This window comes from Hemiscyllium ocellatum, chromosome 6 (genome assembly GCF_020745735.1).
Source record: "Hemiscyllium ocellatum isolate sHemOce1 chromosome 6, sHemOce1.pat.X.cur, whole genome shotgun sequence".
Classification (NCBI taxonomy): Eukaryota; Metazoa; Chordata; class Chondrichthyes; order Orectolobiformes; family Hemiscylliidae; genus Hemiscyllium; species Hemiscyllium ocellatum.
The window spans coordinates 122,249,884-122,270,524 of NC_083406.1; the positions used below are offsets into that span (position 1 = coordinate 122,249,884).

At 43.1% G+C, this 20,641-nt stretch overlaps 1 protein-coding gene across 1 annotated transcript in view; it reads right to left on the bottom strand.

Annotated features, from left to right (window-relative positions):
- Positions 1 to 295: 295 nt before the first annotated feature.
- inppl1a (inositol polyphosphate phosphatase-like 1a) overlaps positions 296 to 20,641 on the bottom strand; it is a 231,278-nt gene continuing 210,932 nt past the window's right edge. The window contains exons 24-28 of the mRNA XM_060826353.1: positions 19,868 to 19,943; positions 18,348 to 18,488; positions 12,873 to 13,650; positions 5,915 to 6,051; positions 296 to 3,961 (exon numbers count right to left, since the gene is read on the bottom strand). Of these exons, the coding sequence (XP_060682336.1) occupies positions 3,868 to 3,961; positions 5,915 to 6,051; positions 12,873 to 13,650; positions 18,348 to 18,488; positions 19,868 to 19,943 (1,226 nt within the window). The 3' untranslated portion in view covers positions 296 to 3,867. The remainder of the gene's footprint in view (positions 3,962 to 5,914; positions 6,052 to 12,872; positions 13,651 to 18,347; positions 18,489 to 19,867; positions 19,944 to 20,641) is intronic.

Genomic DNA, 20,641 nt, shown 5'->3' on the forward strand with positions numbered 1-20,641 from the left:
AAATGCTCCTGCATGGAAAAGTGCACAGGGCAGCTTCATTACTTGTCAGCCTCCTTTGAATTTAGGTTGTGGTGCGTTGCTGGCTAAGTCCATCTCATCAATTTGTCCTGCTCGGTATAACTGCAAATTTCTGCCATCAGCTTTCTAAATCATACCACTGAGCCAAAAATCTTAAGTTGCCACGCAGAGATTTGAAACAATTGTTTTGCAATCGTTATTATGTGGGACAATGCCCTTGGTACACACAAATCAATGCCCAATACAGAATCACAGTTAAAGACATTCAAACTCAATATTGTTAAAAAGAACTTTAGTTTTAAACAGTTTTGTACAGACATAATTAAATCATTAAAAATACAAAATCTTAAATGAAAGGAACACAGGCGCACACACAGTCATGGATATCCTTGTCGTTTGCTCTTGCTGTTCTTGCCATCACTGCGCTACAGCTAAACAGGAATTCAGTGCTAATCACCAACACACATTACAGCAAGGACTGACTAGGTGTGGATGGAACAAACGGGGAAGGCACCACAAAAAAAAAACTTGGCATAATTGCATTAAATATCACAGATAAAAGCAACTTCACAAACTTCTCCAATTAGCCGTAGTTACAATACATTAAAACGGAAAAAAATCAAGATTAAACGAAGGCTAGACACACAAGCTCTTGGCTTCTGGCAGTTCACACACCTTATTGCATAATTATTCTAAAAAAAGTTGAGGACTTTTTTTCATTTTGAAAACAAATATTTGGAGAAACGTTGAGGAAGAAAAACAATAAGGTTCCTACATGGAGTTGGGCTCAGCACCTCCGAATGACACAACATCCAGCACAGAATAAGTGTCACTATATTCTCAACAATGGACAGTACAGAACAAAACAACAAGCCAAGAGTGCAAATAGATCAGTCCCCCAACTTAGAGTGTTGAAAACCCTTCCTACTTTGTTTTCTCGACAGATCAGTGAAAATCTGGATCCCTCTCTCTTTTGCCCACTACGAGGAAACATGTGGAGCTTTTGAGCACGTGATAGATAGATCTTTGCTGTGACAGGGTATTGAGGGACTTGGAGTCATGGTGGACAGATGAAAAGCAGGCCCAAGGGGCTGAATGGCTGCCTATTGCCTGAACTTCGGTGCATTGTCCAGTGTTTGGTGAGCTGTGATTTGAGAAACTTGTGCGTGAGATGAAGCTCAGCAGAATGATAGTTTAATGAAATTACCTCAAATCATACAGGGACAAGAGACATTCATTCATGGATGACTAAGTCGCCAGGAACTGAATGCATCTCAGTAAGGCACTTGCACAGAATCGGTGTGCTGCAAGTAAAGCTGTTAAACCACACCCTCAGGAAACAGCTTGATCTCTGATACAAGAGTTCCCAGTCGCTGTAAAATCACTTTTCATAACTCTGTATCAATCACCTAATCAATCCTTAATCAATGTTGAATAGCAATGTTAAGGCAAATCACACTTAAAAACAAAAGCGAGTGCAAATTTTCTTTCCGTTATTCTATTGAATTTGATGTTTAACCTTTTAAGTCACTAATGGCAGTTAAGTTAATCTGGCAATGTCCATAAGTGTGAGAGATGGGTGAGAGGCAGTGAGAGCAAGGGAATGAGGTGGAAAGAAACAAGGACTTGTATTTCCATAGAACCTTTTGTGACTTCAGGGTGTCTCAAAGTACTTATAGCCAATGAGGTATCAGGAAGTGCAGTCATTATGATATTGGAAACAGTGTTCCAAGGTCCAATAGACAATGAGGAGGAAATGGCGAGCAGAATCCAGTTTAGGATTTGGTTAATACTGGCGAGGACATGAATTGCTCATCATTTATTATTTCCATGGGATCTTTTGCACCTCTCGGACAGTACTTTGTGTCTTATGCAAAAGGTTGAACTGTCGACACTAATACTGAGGAAGCCAGTCTAGACTGGGTGATTGGTGTCTAGGAATAAGGCCTGAATGTTTGGAGGTATAGGTGGAGCAGACTACCTGTTGAAGGAGGCGGTGATGTTTGATTGGTTGACATCGGTATAGAGTCTAGACAGGACACTAGGACCTTGCAGCAAGCAAAAATAACTGGAGACTGAAACAGAACCAGCTGTTCCAGGTTTCAGGTCCATCAAGAAAATGCAGACCAAACAAAACATGTACAAGGAAATACCTGTGGGAAAGCTCACTCATCCCAATGGCCAGAAACAACATACCCTCTACTTGCAGTTGTAGATGATGCCTTAGCTACAGCTCAGCTGCGAGACCGTGGAGTGGTTGCAAATGAGTTCTAGCCAAGTTCCAGATTCCTACCAGCATTCTGGAGAAACCTGGAGCTTGCAGGGCAGGGAACGCTGCTGGGCTCAGTCTGAGAGGAAATACACAGAGTTTGGAGACTGCAGCTGGTTTACACAGATTCCTGGGAGTGGTCACTCCCCAGATTTGCACCACTGACCTCACAGCAATGGGGATGGTGGTGGTGGTGGCACAGACAGGAGTCATTTCTACACTATTACGGAATTAACTTCAAGAACAATCCACAAACACCATTCAGACCCTTCAAACTTGCTTCACCCAGTCAACAGACATATCCAGTCCCACCAGTGGAACCAGCGTATCTGACCTGGGCTTCTTTACCTCCCTCCTCACCCACCCACCAGACTATGGCTTTAGTCACAGGAGATGGAGCTTCTATAAACTGCTGGAGCAGTTTATAGCAACCCCTTTGACCAGCTGCACAAAGATACTTGCTGTGTGAAGGTGTATGTGATCACTTGCAGGTTGTTTAATATGAGCTCGTGAACAGATTGCTGCTTTCCTTCATTCCCTCTGCAGGATGGTGAGAATATAATCACAAGGGAAAATAAATAATTTGAAAAGAAGAAGAACATTTCCTTCTATCTCTGGCAGAGTAGAAGCTGAACTTCATCCTACCAGTCCTCACTGCAGGGCAGAGATGATTTTCCCTTTAGTGTTGAAAGTAAACAGCTGAAACAGCTGCACATGCTTAACTTAGTTTCTCATACACCCTTTGACCAGTCTCTTTCTCTCTCTCTTTCACTCACCCACTACCACTCTGCAAAATATTGAATGGGATCCATTTGACTAGAATCAGAACAAATTGGTCCCGTTTTCAGAAACACTTAGGATTCAGATCCTAACTTCTCAGATATCCATACTGCATACACACTGTCACACCTTACCCTTCTTTCCTCAATTCCAGCATGGATACAATACCAATGGATGGTCAGCAGTATCTCACCCTCCTGACCCCAGAATGGAATGATGAGCTTTCTGAGGCACAGGAAGACAATTTCTGAAGACAATTCCCTGAAGATGACATTTCCCCCTCCTTTCCTGGGCAGGTGACCCCAATGGAATTTAAGCCAGAGGGTGTGCTTCAAAACAAAGCAAACAGTGCACAGTGAAAGGAGTCTGCACTGCCCATCAATCAACCAGAACTACAGAAGCCCTATCAACAGGACCCGCTGGTTTCTGAGTGATCCATGCCACTGCATTTCTTTACTGTGATGAAAACGATGGAAACGGATTTAACTTAATACTTCCACATGGAATGAAACAAAATGCATCTCACTGCACTGCTTGTAAGGACGAAGAGACTCAACAGCGTGGAGACAGGAGTGAAAGAACAGAAGGGTGAGGAAGAGGTGGCAGCCTCTGTATTCTGTCATCCAAATGTTGCTAAGGACAGTAAGCACCTTCCTCATCTGGACAGGTCAGTTGGGTTTATATTTTCCTTTTTTCAATATTGCTCGAGTTTCAGAGCTACTGTCTATCAACATTTTGAAAAAGTCTTCCTAAGGCACTTTTTTTGTTTACAATGAAGGAAACAACAAAATCCCAACAGACTATTTTCCAACTTGTTGTAAACTCTCCAGGAGAATGTTCTGGTGAACAGGATCCGTCACTCCAGCCTCATCCAAGTCGTCCTTGGTTATGTCACTGGTGAAGGATCAAAAGAAAAAGAATTGGAACAAGAGTCAGCTTGAGATTTTCCATTTCCTCAGTTATTAATATTTCCCTTCATTGCCCAGGTGCACGGTTGAGGGATGTTACCGATCAACTGCAGAGCATTCTAAAAGGGGAGAGCTTGGATTGGTGCCTGGGAGTAATGACGTTATTGCAATCTCAGAGACTTGGTTGAAGGAAGGGCATGATGATTGGCAACTAAATGTTCCAGGATACAGACGCTTCAGACAGGACAGGGAGGGAAGTAAAAGAGGGGTGGAGTTGCATATAGGCACCAACGATATAAGTAGAAAACGAGATGAGGCCCTGAAAGAAGAATTCAGGGAGCTAGGAGAGAAGTTAAAGAGGAGGACCTCAAAGATAGTGATCTCAGGATTACTACCAGTGCCACGTGCTAGCCAGTGTAGAGATGAAAAAATAGGCAGGATGAACACATGGCTTGAGAGATGGTGTAGGAGGGAGGGGTTCAGATTTGTTGGACATTGGGACGGGGTCTGGGGTAAGGTGGGACTATTACAAAATGGACGGTCTACATCTGTACCAGACCGGAACCAATGTCCTTGGAGGAGTTTTTGCTGTTTGGGAGGTTTTAAACTAATGTGGCAGGGGGCTGGGAACCAGAAGAGAAAACAAGTAGGCAGTGAGGTGGAGACTGCAGACTGTAAGAATTATGAAGATAGCATTAATAAAGGGAAGAGTAGGCAGAGAGCAGGTGAGCACAAAACAACTGGTGGCCTAAAATGCATCTACTTTAATGCAAGGAGTATAGTGTGTAAGGCAGATGAACTTAGGGCTTGGATTGGTGCCTGGGAGTATGACTTTATTGCAATCACAGAGACTTGGTTGAAGGAAGGACATGATGATTGGCAACTAAATGTTCCAGGATATAGACTTTTCAGACAGGACAGGGAGGGAAGTAAAAGGGGGGGTGGAGTGGAGTTGCATTGCTGGTTAGGGATGATATGATGGTTGTGCTAAAGGAGGACACTATGGAGATCCTGGGAAGTCAGGCATTATAGTTGGAGCTGAGAAATAATAAGGGTGCAGTTACATTGTTGGGGCTGTATTACAGGCCTCCCAGTGAGCGTGAGGTAGAAGTAGAAATAGGTAAACAGATTATGGAAAGATGTAGAGGCAACAGGGTAGTGGTGATGGGAGATTTTAACTTTCACAACATTGACTGGGATACACTTAGAGCCAGAGGTCAGGATGGGGTAGAATTTGTAAAAAGCGTCCAGGAGAGTTTCCTAGAGCAGTTGGTCAATAGTCCGATGAGGGAAGGGGCCATATTAGACCTGGTACTGGGGAACAAGCCAGGACAGTTGGTAGAAGTTGCGGTGGGGGATTTCTTTGAGAACAGTGATCACAATTCTGTAAGTTTTAGAATATTTGTAGATAAAGGAACAGAGTGGCCCTCAGGGAAGAGTACTAAATTGGGCCAAGGCCAATTATAACAAAATTAGGCAGGAGCTGGGAAATGTGGATTGGACACAGTTATTTGAAGGGAAGTCCACATTTGAGATGTGGAAGGCTTTCAAAGATAGGTTAAAGATAGTGCAGGATAGGCATGTCCCATTGAAGGCAAAGGATAGGAAGGGCAAGATTTGTGAACCGTGGATGATAGGAGAAATTGTATGACTAGCCAAAAGGGAAAAGGGAAGCATACTTGAGGGCCTGCTCCTGAGATGTAAACTTTCTTTGTTCTGGTTGACTCTCACTATGTCTTGCCCTGGTGTGTCAGAATATCAGTCTGATAGAGAAAGGAAACTGAAATGAAATGGAGCTGTACACTCTCCCCACTAATCTATTTCCCTGTGGGCTGCCAATCTCATGATGGGAAGGCACATGCCCTTCGATAACTCTACAGCTTTGCTGGTGGGAACAAACGGAACTGAACAGGACCATTCCAATTGTGCAGGCACCTACCTCAGAAACTCTAAATCATCCCAGCCATTATGGATCAGCCCATCTTCATACCTCTCCAAACCTAGGCGACGTAACCAGTTACCTATACTGGAGTCATGGGACAGGCTGGAGCTGGTGCTGCTCGCTTGACACGATGACTGCATGGAGAAAACAGACAAGTTATCACACAAGTTAAATGGTGAAACTGATCGGTGATCTGAGATGCGAAGCCACTGACCGTCTCTGTTACAAATCTCAATACACATGACCAGGGGAATGTCCACTGATATGGTCCATATTTTTGAAGAAGATTTAAATAGAACGATGTGGGGCATATGGCACACAAACAGGGCATTTGGCCAAACAGTCCACACCAGTGTTCATACTCCACCCAAGTCTTCTCCAATGCTTCTACTATCCTCTGCTCTCCTCTTCGTTCTGTGTTTAGCCATATTTTCCCTAAATGGATCTACACTGCTCACTTCATTGACTCCAGTGGGCAAGTTACATATTTTCACTATGCTTTACATAAAGAGATTTCTCCTGAATCTCCTACTTGCTGTTTTGGTGACCATCTTATCTGGATGGCTTCCAGTTTTACTGTCCTCTATTAAACGGTAACACACTCTGCATCTGCTCCAGATAAATCAGTTTATAATTTTAAAGATTTTTGAGAGTTGAGAGAAGAGGTGCAGCAGTCTATCCTTTCTTCTCATGTTGACCGACTCTTAACCAAAACAAGTACAATCCCCCCAAAACCAATGCATTTTCATTTCATTTACTACTCTCCTGCAATGCCATATCAAAATATTTCAGAAAATTCAGATAGACCATGTCCACTGGCTCTGCGACAAAGAACTCAGGAAATGCCAAGCTTGTCAAACATCATTTCCCTCTCATTAATCCAAATCTACCAATTTTAGCATTTACTGAGGATTATCCGAATATTGGATTATCTGAAGGAGATCTCAAGCTCCCGATAGAAACATTACATCAAAGATGTGTTTCCAATAGTGATTGGGTTGTTTGCTTACAGTGATTAAAAGTGAACTCGGCTTACTGAAATGCAGCCGGGAACAGTCCTGGACTGATGGGAGCCCAGGTACCGTCTCCAAATGACTGACCTCTCTCTCACCCCACACTCTCCCTGGAGTTCTACACAGGGGTGTAGCCTAAATCCCACCCCAACCCCCCACCACCTTCCCCAGATAATCTCTCCAACATTGTCCTGTACAGGGCAAAGGTGGAACCTGTGAAATAGTTGCAGTCAGATGGTAGGGGTGTGTGTGCATGTCTCTGTGGGTGTCTATGTGGTTGCACGCATACATGATATTTGGAGACTCACCCCCCACCCCCAAAAAAGCGGCAGCAGTAGCTGCCTTGTTGTTGGTGTCCTGTCTGGCTGACCTAGAGAGGTGGACAGGGGGAGACAGTGTTGGATGGGGTTGGGGTTGGACGGGGTGTGGTGTTGGACAGGGTTGGGGGGGTGAGGGCAGACAAGGGGAGAGGGTGGGGTGAGGGGTGCAGCGCAGTATGCTGTTGCCTAGTCTCCTGAACGGGGAACGGACATTGACAGAAAACTCCAAGCCCCAGAGGAAATCAATTAATCAAATAATCAATTATCTGAATGAAATAATGCCTGCCCATCTCGTTCGCATAATCGAGGTTCCTCTGTATTCCAAAATATCCAATTATCACATCCACTAAAATAGATTTCAAAATTTTTGCTAATATCAAAACATGATTGTAGTGCTCCACTCTCCTCCTTCCTCCCTTAAGTAGTGGGATGACAGTAGTGGGGCTAAATTTCAAACAATAGGAACCTTTCCCAATCTACAGAATTACAGAAGATAATTACAAAAGCATCCATCACGTCAAAAGCTGCTCTCTCAAGTAGCTATAGCCGTGTTGATGCATGCTTTATTAACCATAGGAGTTAATTTTTAAAATAAACATTCATAATATGTAGGCTTCGTGATGGGCCACTGTTTACTGTCATCATTAGATACTCTTGTAAAGGTGGTGGTGAGCTGCCTTCTTGAATTGCAGTCCATTTGGTGTGAGCCGACAAGTGCCATTAGAGGCAGTTCAACATTTTGACCTAGGAACGGTATTGGTGAGTGACTTGGAGAGGATCTTGCAGGTGATGATGTCCCATGCAACAGAGAGGCAGTGGCATAGTGAAATCCATGTGGCTCCAAGGCAATGTGGTTGATTCTAATCATCAAACTAGTTAACTCCAACAATTAAGGACAGGCAACAAATGCTGACTTTGCCAATGATACCCCCATGAACAAATCAAGCTGCTCTTGTTCTTCTATGTGATAGCGGCTGTGTGTTTTGAGGTGGTGGACAAGATTGGCGAGTCAGGACTGAGTTACGGCAGGAATTCTAGTGTCTGACCTGCCCTTGTAGCCACAGTATCTATGTGGCTACTCCAGTCCTGGCCAATGGTCACCCCCAGGATGTTGACAGTGAGGGATTCAGCAACAGTAGTGCCACTGAATAGAGACATAGAGATGTACAGCATGGAAACAGACCCTTCGGTCCAACCCGTCCATGCCAACAAGATATCCCAACCCAATCTAGTCCTACCTGTCAGCACCTAGCCCATATCCCTCCAAACCCTTCCTATTCATATATCCATCCAAATGCCTCTTAAATGTTGCAATTGTACCAGCCTCCACCACATCCTCTGGCAGCTCATTCCATACATGTACCACCCTCTGCGTGAAAAAGTTGCACCTTAGGTCTCTTTTATATCTTTCCCCTCTCACCCTAAACATATACCCTCTAGCTCTGGACTCCCCAACCCCAGGGAAAAGACTTTGCCTATTTATCCTATCCATGCCCCTCAATTTTGTAAACCTCTATAAGGTCACCCCTCAGCCGCCGACACTCCAGGGAAAACAGCCCCAGCCTGTTCAGCCTCTACCTGTGGCTCAGATCCACCAACCCTGGCAACATCCTTGTAAATCTTTTCTGAACCCTTTCAAGTTTCACAACATCTTTCCGATAGGAAGGAGACCAGAATGCACACAACATTCCAACAGTAGCCTAACCAACGTCCTGTACAGCCACAACATGACCTCCCAACTCCTGTACTCAATACTCTGACCAATAAAGGAAAGCATACCAAACGCCTTCTTCACTATCCTATCTACCTGCGACTCCACTTTCAAGGAGCTATGAACCTGCACTCCAAGGTCTCTTTGTTCAGAACACTCCCTAGGACCTTACCATTAAGTGTATAAGTCCTCCTAAGATTTACTTTCCCAAAATGCAGCACCTCGCATTTATCTGAATACAAAGACAGTGATTATGGGTGAGGCAGTATGGTAACATCATTTAACGCCAAGATGCAACGGTTAGATTGTCTCTTATTCCTGAAGAAGGGCTCATACCCGAAATGTCGATTCTCCTGCTCTTTGGATGCTGTCTGACCTGCTGCGCTTTTCCAGCAATACATTTTCAGCACAGTATATAGATAGGCCAACAAGAGGCAAGGTTGCATTGGATTTGGTACTGGGTAATGAACCAGGCCAGGGGTTAGGTTTGGAGGTAGGTGAGCACTTTGGAGATAGTGGGGAAGGAAACTGCAGGGGATGGGCACAATTGAAATGCGGAGCTTGTTCAAGGAGCACTACTGTGTGTCCTTGATAAGCATGTACCTGTCAGGCAGGAAGGAAGTGGTCGAGAAAGGGAACCGTGCTTTACTAAAGAAGTTGAATCGCTTGTCAAGTGGTAGGAGGCTTATGCAAAAATGAACCGCGAATGCTCAGTTGGGACACTTGAGTGTTACAAGTTAGTCAGGAAAGACCTAAAGAGAGAGCTAAGAAGAGCCAGGAGGGGACATGAGAAGTCTTTTGCGGGTAAGATCAAGGAAAACTCCAAAGCTTTCTATAGCTATGTCAGGAATAAAAGAATGACTAGAGTAAGAGTAGGGCCTGTCAAGGACAGTAGTGGGAAGTTGTGTGTGGAGTCTGAAAAGATAAGAAAGGTGCTAAATGAATATTTTTTGTCAGTATTCACACAGGTAAAAGACAATGTTGTCAAGGAGAATACTGAAATACAGGCTATTGGACTAGACGGGATTGAGATTCATAAGGAGGAGGTGCTAGCAATTCTGGAAAGAGTGAAAATAGCTAAGTCCCTGTGCTGGATGGAATTTATCCTCGGATTCTCTGTGAAGCCAGGGAGGAGATTGCAGAGCCTTTGGTTTTGATCTTTATATCGTCATTGTCTACAGGAATAGTGCCAGAAGACTGGGGGATAGCAAATGTTGTCCCTTTGTTAAGAAGGGGAATACAGACAACCCTGGTAATTATAGACCAGTGAACCTTACTTCGATTGTGGGTAAAGTGTTGGAAAGGATTTTAAGAGACAGGATTTATAATTATCTAGAAAGGAATGATTTCATGAGAGATAGTCAACACAGTTTTGAGAAGGGTAGGTCGTGCCTCACAAACCTTACTGAGTTCTTTGAGAAGGTGACCAAACAGGTGGATGAGCGTAAAGTAGTTGATGTGGTGTATATGGGTTTCAGTAAAACGTTTGATAAGGTTCCCCATTGTAGGCTACTGCAGAAAATAAGGAGGCAGGGAATGAAGGTGATTTAACGGTTTGGATCAGAAGTTGGCCAGCTGAAAATAAACAGAGGGCGGTGGTTGATGGGAAATGTTCATTCTGGAGTTCACTTACTAGTAGTGCGTCACAAGGGTCGGTTTTGGAGCCACTACTTACCATTTTTATAAATGAACTGGATGAGGATGTAGAAGGATAGTAAATTTGCAGATGACACTAAATTTGGTGGAGTTGTGGACAGAGTGGAAGGATGTTGCAGGTTATAGAGGGACCTAGATGAGCTGCAGAGCTGAACAGAGGAGGTGGCAAATAGAGTTTAATGCGAAAATCTGAGGTGATTCACTTTAGAAGGAGTAGATTAGATTAGATTCCCTACAGTGTGAAAACAGGCCCTTCGGCCCAACCAGTCCACACTGATCTCTGAAGAGTAACTCACCCTGAGCCATTTCCCTCTGATTAATACACCTAGCACTACAGGCAATTTAGCATTTTGCTAAATTTAGCATGACCAATTCACCTGACCTGCTCATCTTTGGATTGTGGGAGGAAACCAGAGCACCCAGAGGAAACCATGCAGACATGGGGAGAATGCGCAAACTCCACATAGTCACTCAAGGCTGGAATCGACCCTGGTTCTGTGAGGCAGCAGTGCTAACCACTGAGCCGCTATGCCAACCTCTTTTCAAAAATGAAGACATGGTCACCATCACCAAGCTCAGCTTTATATGACAGACTTATTAACTGAATCTAAGGAGTAACAGGAATAGAGGATACTGGGTTAATGGTAAGATTCTTGGTAGTGTGGATGAGCAGAGACATCTGTGCTCATGTACATAGATCCCTGAAAGTTGCCACTCAAGTTGATAGGGTTATTAAGAAGGCGTGTTAGCTTTTATTGGTAGAGGGACTGAGCTTTGGCGCTATGAGGTCATGTTGAAACTGTACAAAACGGCTGCACTTGGAGTATTGTGCACAGTTCTAGTCGCTGCATTATAGGAAGGAGGTGGAAGCATTGGAAAGGGTGCAGAGGAGCTGTACCAGGATGTTGCCTAGTACAGAGGCAAGGCCTTAGGATAAGAGGTGACTTAGTAGAGAAATACAAGATCAGAAGATTAGATAGGATGGACAGTGACAGCCTTTTTCCTTGATGAGTGATGGCTAATATGAGGGGACATAGCTTTAAATTGAGGAGTAATAGATAAAGGACAGATGTCAGAGGAGGGTTTTATATGCAGAGAATAGTAAAGGTGAGGAACGCCCTGCCTGCAACATTAGTAGACTCGCCAACTTTAAGGACACTTAAACGGTCACTGGATAAATATATGGATGATAATGGAATAGTGTAGGATAGATAAACTTTAGATTGGTTTCACAGGTCAGCACAACATCGATGGCCGGGAAGCCTGTATTGTGCTGTAATGTTCTATCAATTGAACGATCTCTAACCTCCTCTCCCTTTCTGATATATAGCTGATACGTTTGCTGTGTGAGAACTTGTAGCTGCCTGTACAAATTTTGTTCAACCCCTTAACTGGCTCAAATTCACCTTTGAAATTGAGCAGTCAAATGAGATCCCTTTCTTAGAATTACTAATTAAGAAATCCACCAATAGGCTCTCCACTACTGTCTAGAACAAGCACATCCTCACTGATCATTCACATTCAGCATTCCAACACTTTCACAATTTGGTATTCTGGTCATTCTGACCTGATGGGTGGAGGCCAAATTGCTTTGTCAGCATAGTCTCTTTTTTAAACTTGTAATCCCTTGAGCATAGAGGGTAATTTGACTGAGGTTAAAAATACAATAGACGGAATCGATACAAAGGAACAATTGTAGAGGCAGGCAGTGAATGAGGAAGCACTTTTGGTCACAACAACATCTAATGGAAATCTGAATTTCTCTTCACAAAAAGACTCAGAATAAGTGAAAATGTTTCAAGGTTGAGAGTTATAGGTGTTTGTTGAGTAAGGAAAGGATATGGAACAAAGTTGGAAAAATATAGTTAAGATAAAGATCATCTATGACCTTACTGAACAGGCTAATGGCCTCCTTACTTTGCCACTGATGGACATAATTCTCAAAGCAAATCAAACAAAAAGCAGCTAAGTGGATTTGTGATACAGACTGGCTGTGTTCAAACAGCAGAACAGGCTTTGGGGCTAGATGGCCATTGAATGATGCTCAATGTTATGATGTTAGGTTGGCAGCTCATCAGGCACGTTATATCCATAGAGCTTTGGGCAAAAATCTTACGTTTGTATGCAATGATTTCCTGGCCCTCATTACTCTGCATGAGTGATATTTTGACAGAGCGCACAGGAAGAATCGAAAGGACATCAACTATTACAGTGATTCTGATGCTGCCGATCCCCAACCCTCTCCTAACACTCACCTCTTCAGCCATGTCCTCTTCGATGCTTTCCTTTATGGAGCGTGAAGGGAAAGACGTGGGTCTGCTGTAGTCAGGGAGCAGTCCTCGGGGAAGCTGGCCTTTCACCGGTAGTGGAGGATTTCTTGGTATAGGCTCACTCTTGCCCGCTGGGTAGTCCACCTCACTGAGACTCTTGGCCATCTGAAGGGCAGAGTAGGATCGGTCATCGACTATGCCTTGGTAGGGAGTGTTGCATTGGTCAGCCAGAAAGGGGCTGGCCACGTGTGGTGTGCCGGAGACCAGCTGCGGCTTAGGGTGTGCTTTTGGCGGAAGCGAGGCCTTGGCTTCTGAAGGTTCAGTGGGAGTCCGGTGCTTAGCACCAGGGTTCCTGGGGTCCAGTTCATCCCTGGCTGAGCCTGTTTTGGGTCGCTGGAGTTCCTTTGAGGAAGCATAGAAAGGATTATCAACCATATCCAACTCCACTGCCTTGGGTAGAGGAGGAGGGGGGTAATCGGGTGGTGGTCGATTATGGTTCGAATTCTCATCATCTGATAGGGATCCCTCCTCACTGGTTAATGGAAGGCGTCCCGAATGATTGCGTTTCCTATCTTGTGAACCGAGTGTTGCCTGGTTTTTGCTTTTCTGTCCTATCTTGGGAAAGGCTGAAGCCTGGTGCTCTGGTGACAGCAGTGCAGCTTGCTGATGTGGCACTCCCTCCAAGATGTAGTAAGCTGGATTGTTGAAACTATTCTTCAAACACAGGGCATCTGCATCGGAGTAAATCTCTTGCTGTTTTGATCTGAGGGAAATACATTCAAGGTCAGGTTACCTGCACCAGTTTAGATAAAAACAACACAAAGTCATATTTCAATTTTAAAAATGTTCTGATCCTCGTGGGGGTAAGGGATCCATTGGCACTGGCCTGCTCCCACCATCTCACTCATGTGTCAGCCATGGCTCAGTGGAGAGGACACTTGTTTTAGAGTCTAAAGGTTGTAGATTTAATATCAGGCCATACTAGAGGATTCATTTGCACACAGCAATACAGAGGACTACGACACTGACCGAAACTCCCAAGTGTCAGCTGAAGATTTCAAGATGTTACTCTGAAAATGTGGGGGAATTCTCCTGGTTCCCTGGAAGCTATTATTCATTCATCAAACAACATCACCAGGATAGATGTGTTCATCATCTCATTATGGTATGACAGAGATTGTACATGTGAATTGACTGAACTTTCTAGTATCAAGAGCAGAGAGAGCTCTTTGTTAATAGAAATGAAACCAATGGGTGAGGTTTAAAATCAAATCACACTTTTCATGGAAGGGATCTTGCTCACATGACGTCAAAGACAACTCAAGATGGGCAACACACTTGACATAATGTAAGTGTTTTCTGACATAATGGATATACAAAATGGAACATAAGTGAACATTTAAATACTGTTCAACCTTTCAGGCAGTAAACTCCAGGTGAAAGTACATCCTTAACCACCCTGCTCATGTATTCTAAAGTCGAGCTAATAAAGGCAAGTATCCCATATGCCTTTTTAACCACCTTACCTATTTGTCGTTGCCTTCACGGATCTTCGGATATGCTAATCAAGGTCATTCTGATCCTCAGTACTTGCTAGTTTTATTGCATGCTTGTCCAGCTGAACAGTCCATTAAAATATTCCTGCAGTTTGCAGGTGCACTCCCCATCATTTACCACTCACTGTTTTTATTGGACCTCATGATCATAGCTCTCACATTTAAATTGAAGTCATTAACACAGACTATAAACAACAAAGGCCCCAGCACCAAACCCTGTGGAACTCACTGGAAATAGACTTCCAGTCATAGAAACATCCCTCTACCATCACCCACTCCTTCCTGCCTCTCAGGCAAATGTGAATCCAATGTGCCACATGACCTTATGGGCTCTCACCTCCTTAACCAATATATCATGAGGGACTTTATCAAAATCATCACTGACCTCTTCATAGCATTTAATACAATTTTTTGAAATACAATGTTTCTTTAACAAATCAATGCTGGGTATCGTTGATTAATCAATGTTTCTCCAAGTGCAGATATATTGTCTCTCAGAATTCTAAACTTTCCCACCAAACAGGTTAGACTGACTAGCAGAAAAAAAAAGTCACATTCACCATAAAACTGTGAAATACGAGCAGAAGTCAGCCATTTAGCCTATCAAGTCTGCTCCACCAATAATCAATTTGATCACAGTTGATCTGATAATCGTCAACTCCACTTCCCCGTCTTTTCTCACAACCCATGATTAAAAATCTGCCTGTTTCAACCTTGAAGATACTTAATGACCCAGCCTCTGCTGCCCTCTGCAGTAAAGCACACCACCAGGTTTACTATCCTCAGAGAAGAAATTCCTCCTCATCTTTGTCTTTAATGGGCAACATCTTGTCCTGAGGTTATGTCCTCTGGTCCATAAGCAGTCTTTCTGCACCTACCCTGCCAAGTCCCCGAAAAATCTTATATGTTTCAGTAAGGTCAACTCCCATTCTTTTAAACTCTAATGAATAGAAGTCCAACCTCTCCTCATAAGACAATCTTGCCATACCCAGGATCAGCTTAGCAAAACAAAATCAGAAATTGCTGAAGAAACTCGGCAGGTCTGGCAAATCTGCTTTCCTTCCACAGATGCTAACATTTTGAATCAAATGGCCCATCAGCAAAGTGAACCTTTTCTGGATGACAACATATCTTTCCTCAGATGAGGGGACTAAAACTGTTCAGTATTCCAGCTATGACACGACTAGTGCTTTGTATAGTTTTCACATGACCTCCCCACTTATATACTCCAAACTCTTTGTAATAAAGGTCACCATTCATATTGTATCTCAGGAAGGATGCATTGGCCCTGGAGAGGGTCCAGAGGAGGTTCAGGAGAATGGTCCCAGGAATGAAAAGCTTAACATGTGAGTAATGTTTGAGAACTTGGGTCTATACATGATGTAGTTTAGAAGGATGAGGAGAGATTTAATTGAAACTTAGAGAATAATTAAAACTTACAGAATACTGAATGGTCTGGACAGGATGAATGTTGGCAAGATGCTTCCATTGGTAGAAGAGACTAGCACCCAGGGCACAGCCTTGGAGTAATGGAAAGACCTTTTAGAATGGTGGTAAGGAGAAACTTCTTCAGTCAAAGGGTGGTGTATCTATAAAATTCACAGCCACAGAAGGTTGTGGAGGCCAGGTCATTTAATATATTTAAGACGGAGATAGATAGCTTCTTGATTGTCATGGGGATCATGGGTTTTGGGGAGAAAGTGGGAGAGTGGGGGTGAGAAACTTAGCCATGATTGAATGGTGGAGCAGCTTCAAGGGGCTGATTCCCTAATTTCTGTTCCTGTATCTTACGGTTTAATATTCCATTTACCTTCCCTATTATCTGCTGAACTTGGGATGCTAACTTTGATTTATGCAGATCCCTCTATACCCAAGCTGTCTGTAATCTTTCTCCACTTAAATATTACTCAGCTCCTACATGCTGCTGGTCAAAGTGCATAACTCACATTTTCCCATATTTAATTTCATCTGCTTTTTTATTGCCCACTTGTTTAAACCTGTCTATGTCCCTCTGCAGACTCTGTCTCATCCTCACTACTTGCTTTCTTACCTATTTTTGGGACAAGTACAAACTTGGTGACAATGCATTCATTTTCCTCATCCAAGTTATTAATATAGATTCTAAATAACTGCGTACCTGTACTGATTCCTGTGGCACTCCACTAGTTCCAAAATGCCATCCTGAAAAAATGTCCCCTTTTATCCAACTCTGTTTTCTATTAATTAACCAATTCTCTGTCCAGCTAATATACTGTTTCGAACACCACTGGTCCTTATTGTAAGTAGCCTAACATACGATACCTTATCAAACTATTCCTGGAAAGCTAAACATTTTACAGCCAGTGCTTGCCCTTGATCTACCCTGCTTGCTGTTCCTCAAAGAATTCTAACCAATTTGTCAGACATGACTTCCCTTCGTAAAACTATGCTGTCTCTGCTTAATCATATTGTGTATTTTTAAACATTCTGCTATTACATCCTTAATAACAGACTATAGAACACTATTCCAATAGTGCATTAAGCTAACTGGCTTACAGGTACTGGTTTTTCTGTCTCCTTCTCTTTTTAAATAAGGATTTTACATTGATACTTTTCCAATCCTCTGGGACTTTTCCACAACCCAAGGATTTTGGAAGGTCACTTTCGGTGCATCCACTATCCATGCAGCTACTTTCTTTAAAATCCTAGGATGCATCCCATCAGATCCAGAGGAATTACTGGTCTTCACTCCCATATCTTCCAATCAAATAGGAATGACCTCTAATCCAAGCAACTTTGGAAAATCAAAAGCAATGCTTGAACTCTCTCTCTAATCAGACTAAGTTGTAGTCATTCAGAACCCAGGTACTTGACAGCTCACAGCACCAAAGACTTACTTGACTGGAGATTGTAATTTTCCGGAGCTTCTATTTCCTAATGTAGCACAGCTTCTGGAATGTTACCTATACCCTCTATAAATACTTATGCAATTCATTTGCCACTTTCTTATTTTACAATAATTATGCAGTCTAACCTTACAAAGGACCAACGCTCACTTTGTTAACTCTTCTCTTATTTAAAAATTTATCAAACCTCTTACTATCTGTTCTTACATTCTCGCTCACTTTCATTTCTACACTTACATTTCCTCTTCCATCATTTTAACATTGATCGAAAATAGACTGATAGGGCAGTAAATGGCCAGGTTGAATTTGTCTTGCTTTTTATCAAGTAGACATTTCTGGGCAATTTTCCAGAGTGTCAGGTATACATCTGTTGTAGTTGTACTGCTACAGCTTGACTGGGTCACCATTAATTATGGAGTGAAAGCCTTCAGCACCACAGTCAGGTATTTGTCAGGGCCCATAGCCTTTGCTTGACTCAGTGCCTTGGCTGAAGACTAGCATCTGTGATAACCTCAGAAAGAGGCCCAGATGGATTGTCCATGTGGAACCTTTGGTTGCAAATACATCAGTCTCACCTTTCGCATTAACAAGCAGCACTCCCTTTAGAACGTCCAACCCTTGCCAATGAACATGATGTTTGTGCAGCCTCCCCCTCTCCTTAGCTTAGTTGTTTACAACTTCGATAACTAACGTGGCATGACTACAAAGTTTTCATCTATTCTAATGGGATTACTAGTTCTTCCTCAAACAGCTCCCATTCTCTAACCTGCAGGTTTAGAGTATTTCACCAGATTCTTCAACATATTGGAGCTTATTTACAGATTCACCTGGAGCTGGTCCTACCATGCTATCTCCATTCCTCTTCAAGTAGAGTTGATTGCCTAGCTTGGTCGTAATAATAAAGTGAGAGCTATGTTAGTTCATGAGGCATTCATTACGGTGAAATAAAATTCTGGGTTTGCTGATGGCCCATAGCACTTCTCTAGAAATGATCTTCCCCCAGGCCCCACGGTTTCTACCTGTCGTCAGCAGCTGCCCCAGGAAGTGGAATTGGTGCACGCCCCATGGCAGTACAACTGGGTTTTTCCACCTCTTCACATGGTGGTTTCCCAAGCTGAATTCCCACGTTGTCTGCAGAAGCCAGCTTCTTTGAGGTTGCTCTGAAAGATGAGATCCAAGAGTTAAAGCTAAAATCACTCAACTATGCACAATTATCTGCGCATCAGGCCGCCAATCTGTTGTTGTGATTCACGCAAAGCAGCAAGAAATTTTGTCACTACTGAGGGAAGAAATCACCTTTGGCATAAAGCTTAGTAAGTTAGATAGAGATTACAAACCAGTGAGTGCGCAAATGATCATTAAATCCAGTTTGTAATCAAACCTACAGAATGACCTATTTTTACATCAAAATTTTACATCAAAAATAGAAAGATAGATCCAAAGAAAGGGTGCAGAGATCTACTAGAATGATACTGGAGATTTCAGTATGTGGAGAGACCGGGGTTATGCTCTTTACAAAACAGGTTATGGGATTTTTAATAGAGCTGCTCCAAGTCATGAAGAAATTAATTTTGCTTTGATTCATTCACACAATGTGGCATCAGTAGTTAGGCCCACATTGGTTGTCCATCTCTAATTATTCTGCGGAAGGTGGTGGTGAGCTGCTGCCCATGTGACTTCAGCACATCCACAATGCTGTTAGGGAAGGTGTTCTCAGATTCTGACCGTGTAACATGGAAGGAACAATGATATCTTTCCAAGCTGGGTGGCAAGTGTCTTGGAGGAGAACTTGCAGGGGGTCGTGATTGTGTGCACCTGCTGCCCTCGTCCTCAGAGACTGTACGAGTTGTAGGTGGGAAAAATGCTTCTGAAGGAGTAAATAAGCAGCAACTGTCTCCAGTGCCAGGAGGGTCAACAACCAGAGGACACAGATTTAAAAACATTGAGAGGAGGAATGAGTGTTAGTGTTTTTAAAATACAAGATGCCAGAATTAATTAATAATAGACGAGGAGCAGAGTGATCTCGGGTGGCTATGGTTGTGGGAGGAATGGCAGGAAGTTATTGAGACAGGGAGAGAGAATCTGTGGAGGATTTTGAAGAGAAGGAATGAGAATATAAAACTTGAACTGGAAGACACGGCAAATCACCAAGTTTAGGGGCAATGGATGAATGTAAATTGAAAAGAGAGAGGAAATTACAAAGGTTTAGATGACCTGCAGTTCACAGCAAGTGGAAGGTCAGCTACAAAAGTGTTGAGAGTGGAGTCCGGAGGCTCAGAGCTGGTTTAGGCTTTCGATAACAGATGACTGAGGTAACTGCAACATCAACTTTGATTTTAAATAACTTAAAAGGACAGTAAATTTCCGAGTGATTTGTCATAACAAAATTTGTTACTATACGGCCCCACTTGAAAGGACTGGGACAGTTTCCCAAAGATGCTGAAGCCCTCCCTTTCCCTTGGCCAGAGAGGAAGAATCAGTATAATTGGCAATTGCAGACATCCAAGAAAGAAAAAGGTCAGGGAATAAATGACCGTACTTGAAGTCTTGGCTCAATCGACATCCTGGCTTCCCTTTGGTTGCTCCAGTCTCATCCTTGTCGACTCTAATCCATTCTATGAAAAACAATGGAGACATTCACACCATCAGCTGTGCTGCGTTCAGTGCAATACTCTCCTGAGTGAAATCAAAGCTTAAATATCGAAGCGATTTTACAATATTGAAATGAGCTGGAATTTGATGTGTTGTACCTCATTGGTACCAATAGATGGAGCTGGAACACTGTCACCACTAAGTAATATGCTGCCCACTGTGACAGAAACGTATCGGCCCACTTCACAACTAACTGCTTTGAAAGTATGACTAAGCCACTAAAAATAGTAAGATATCTACAAGGTTCTATAAACTTTGGTGAGCTAATTGGCCAGCAAACCTGCGCTTCACAATGCTGTCATGCTGTTCACCACGCCACAGTGGTTAGTACTCTCAGAAGAGTTAAGAGATTCAAGTTTAAATTTCTCCCTGCAGACTTTAGCACAAGAATCTCAGCTAACACTACATAATACTGAGAGTGCTCCAATTATGCCGAGATCCCCCAGTATCCCAGGTGAGCTACATTCCTCATTTCATCAAAATGAAACTGATATGTGTGGTTCAAAAAGCTATAACACAAACTGCCCGCTGATGTGTCCAAGCCAACTATTCAGTTAAATTATCTGCTAAGAATCCCAAAGAAAGAATAAAACCAGACAGACTGCTTGGCATTCACTAGGAACTGGAAATGACAACAGCAAACTCAACCCTATCAACCCTG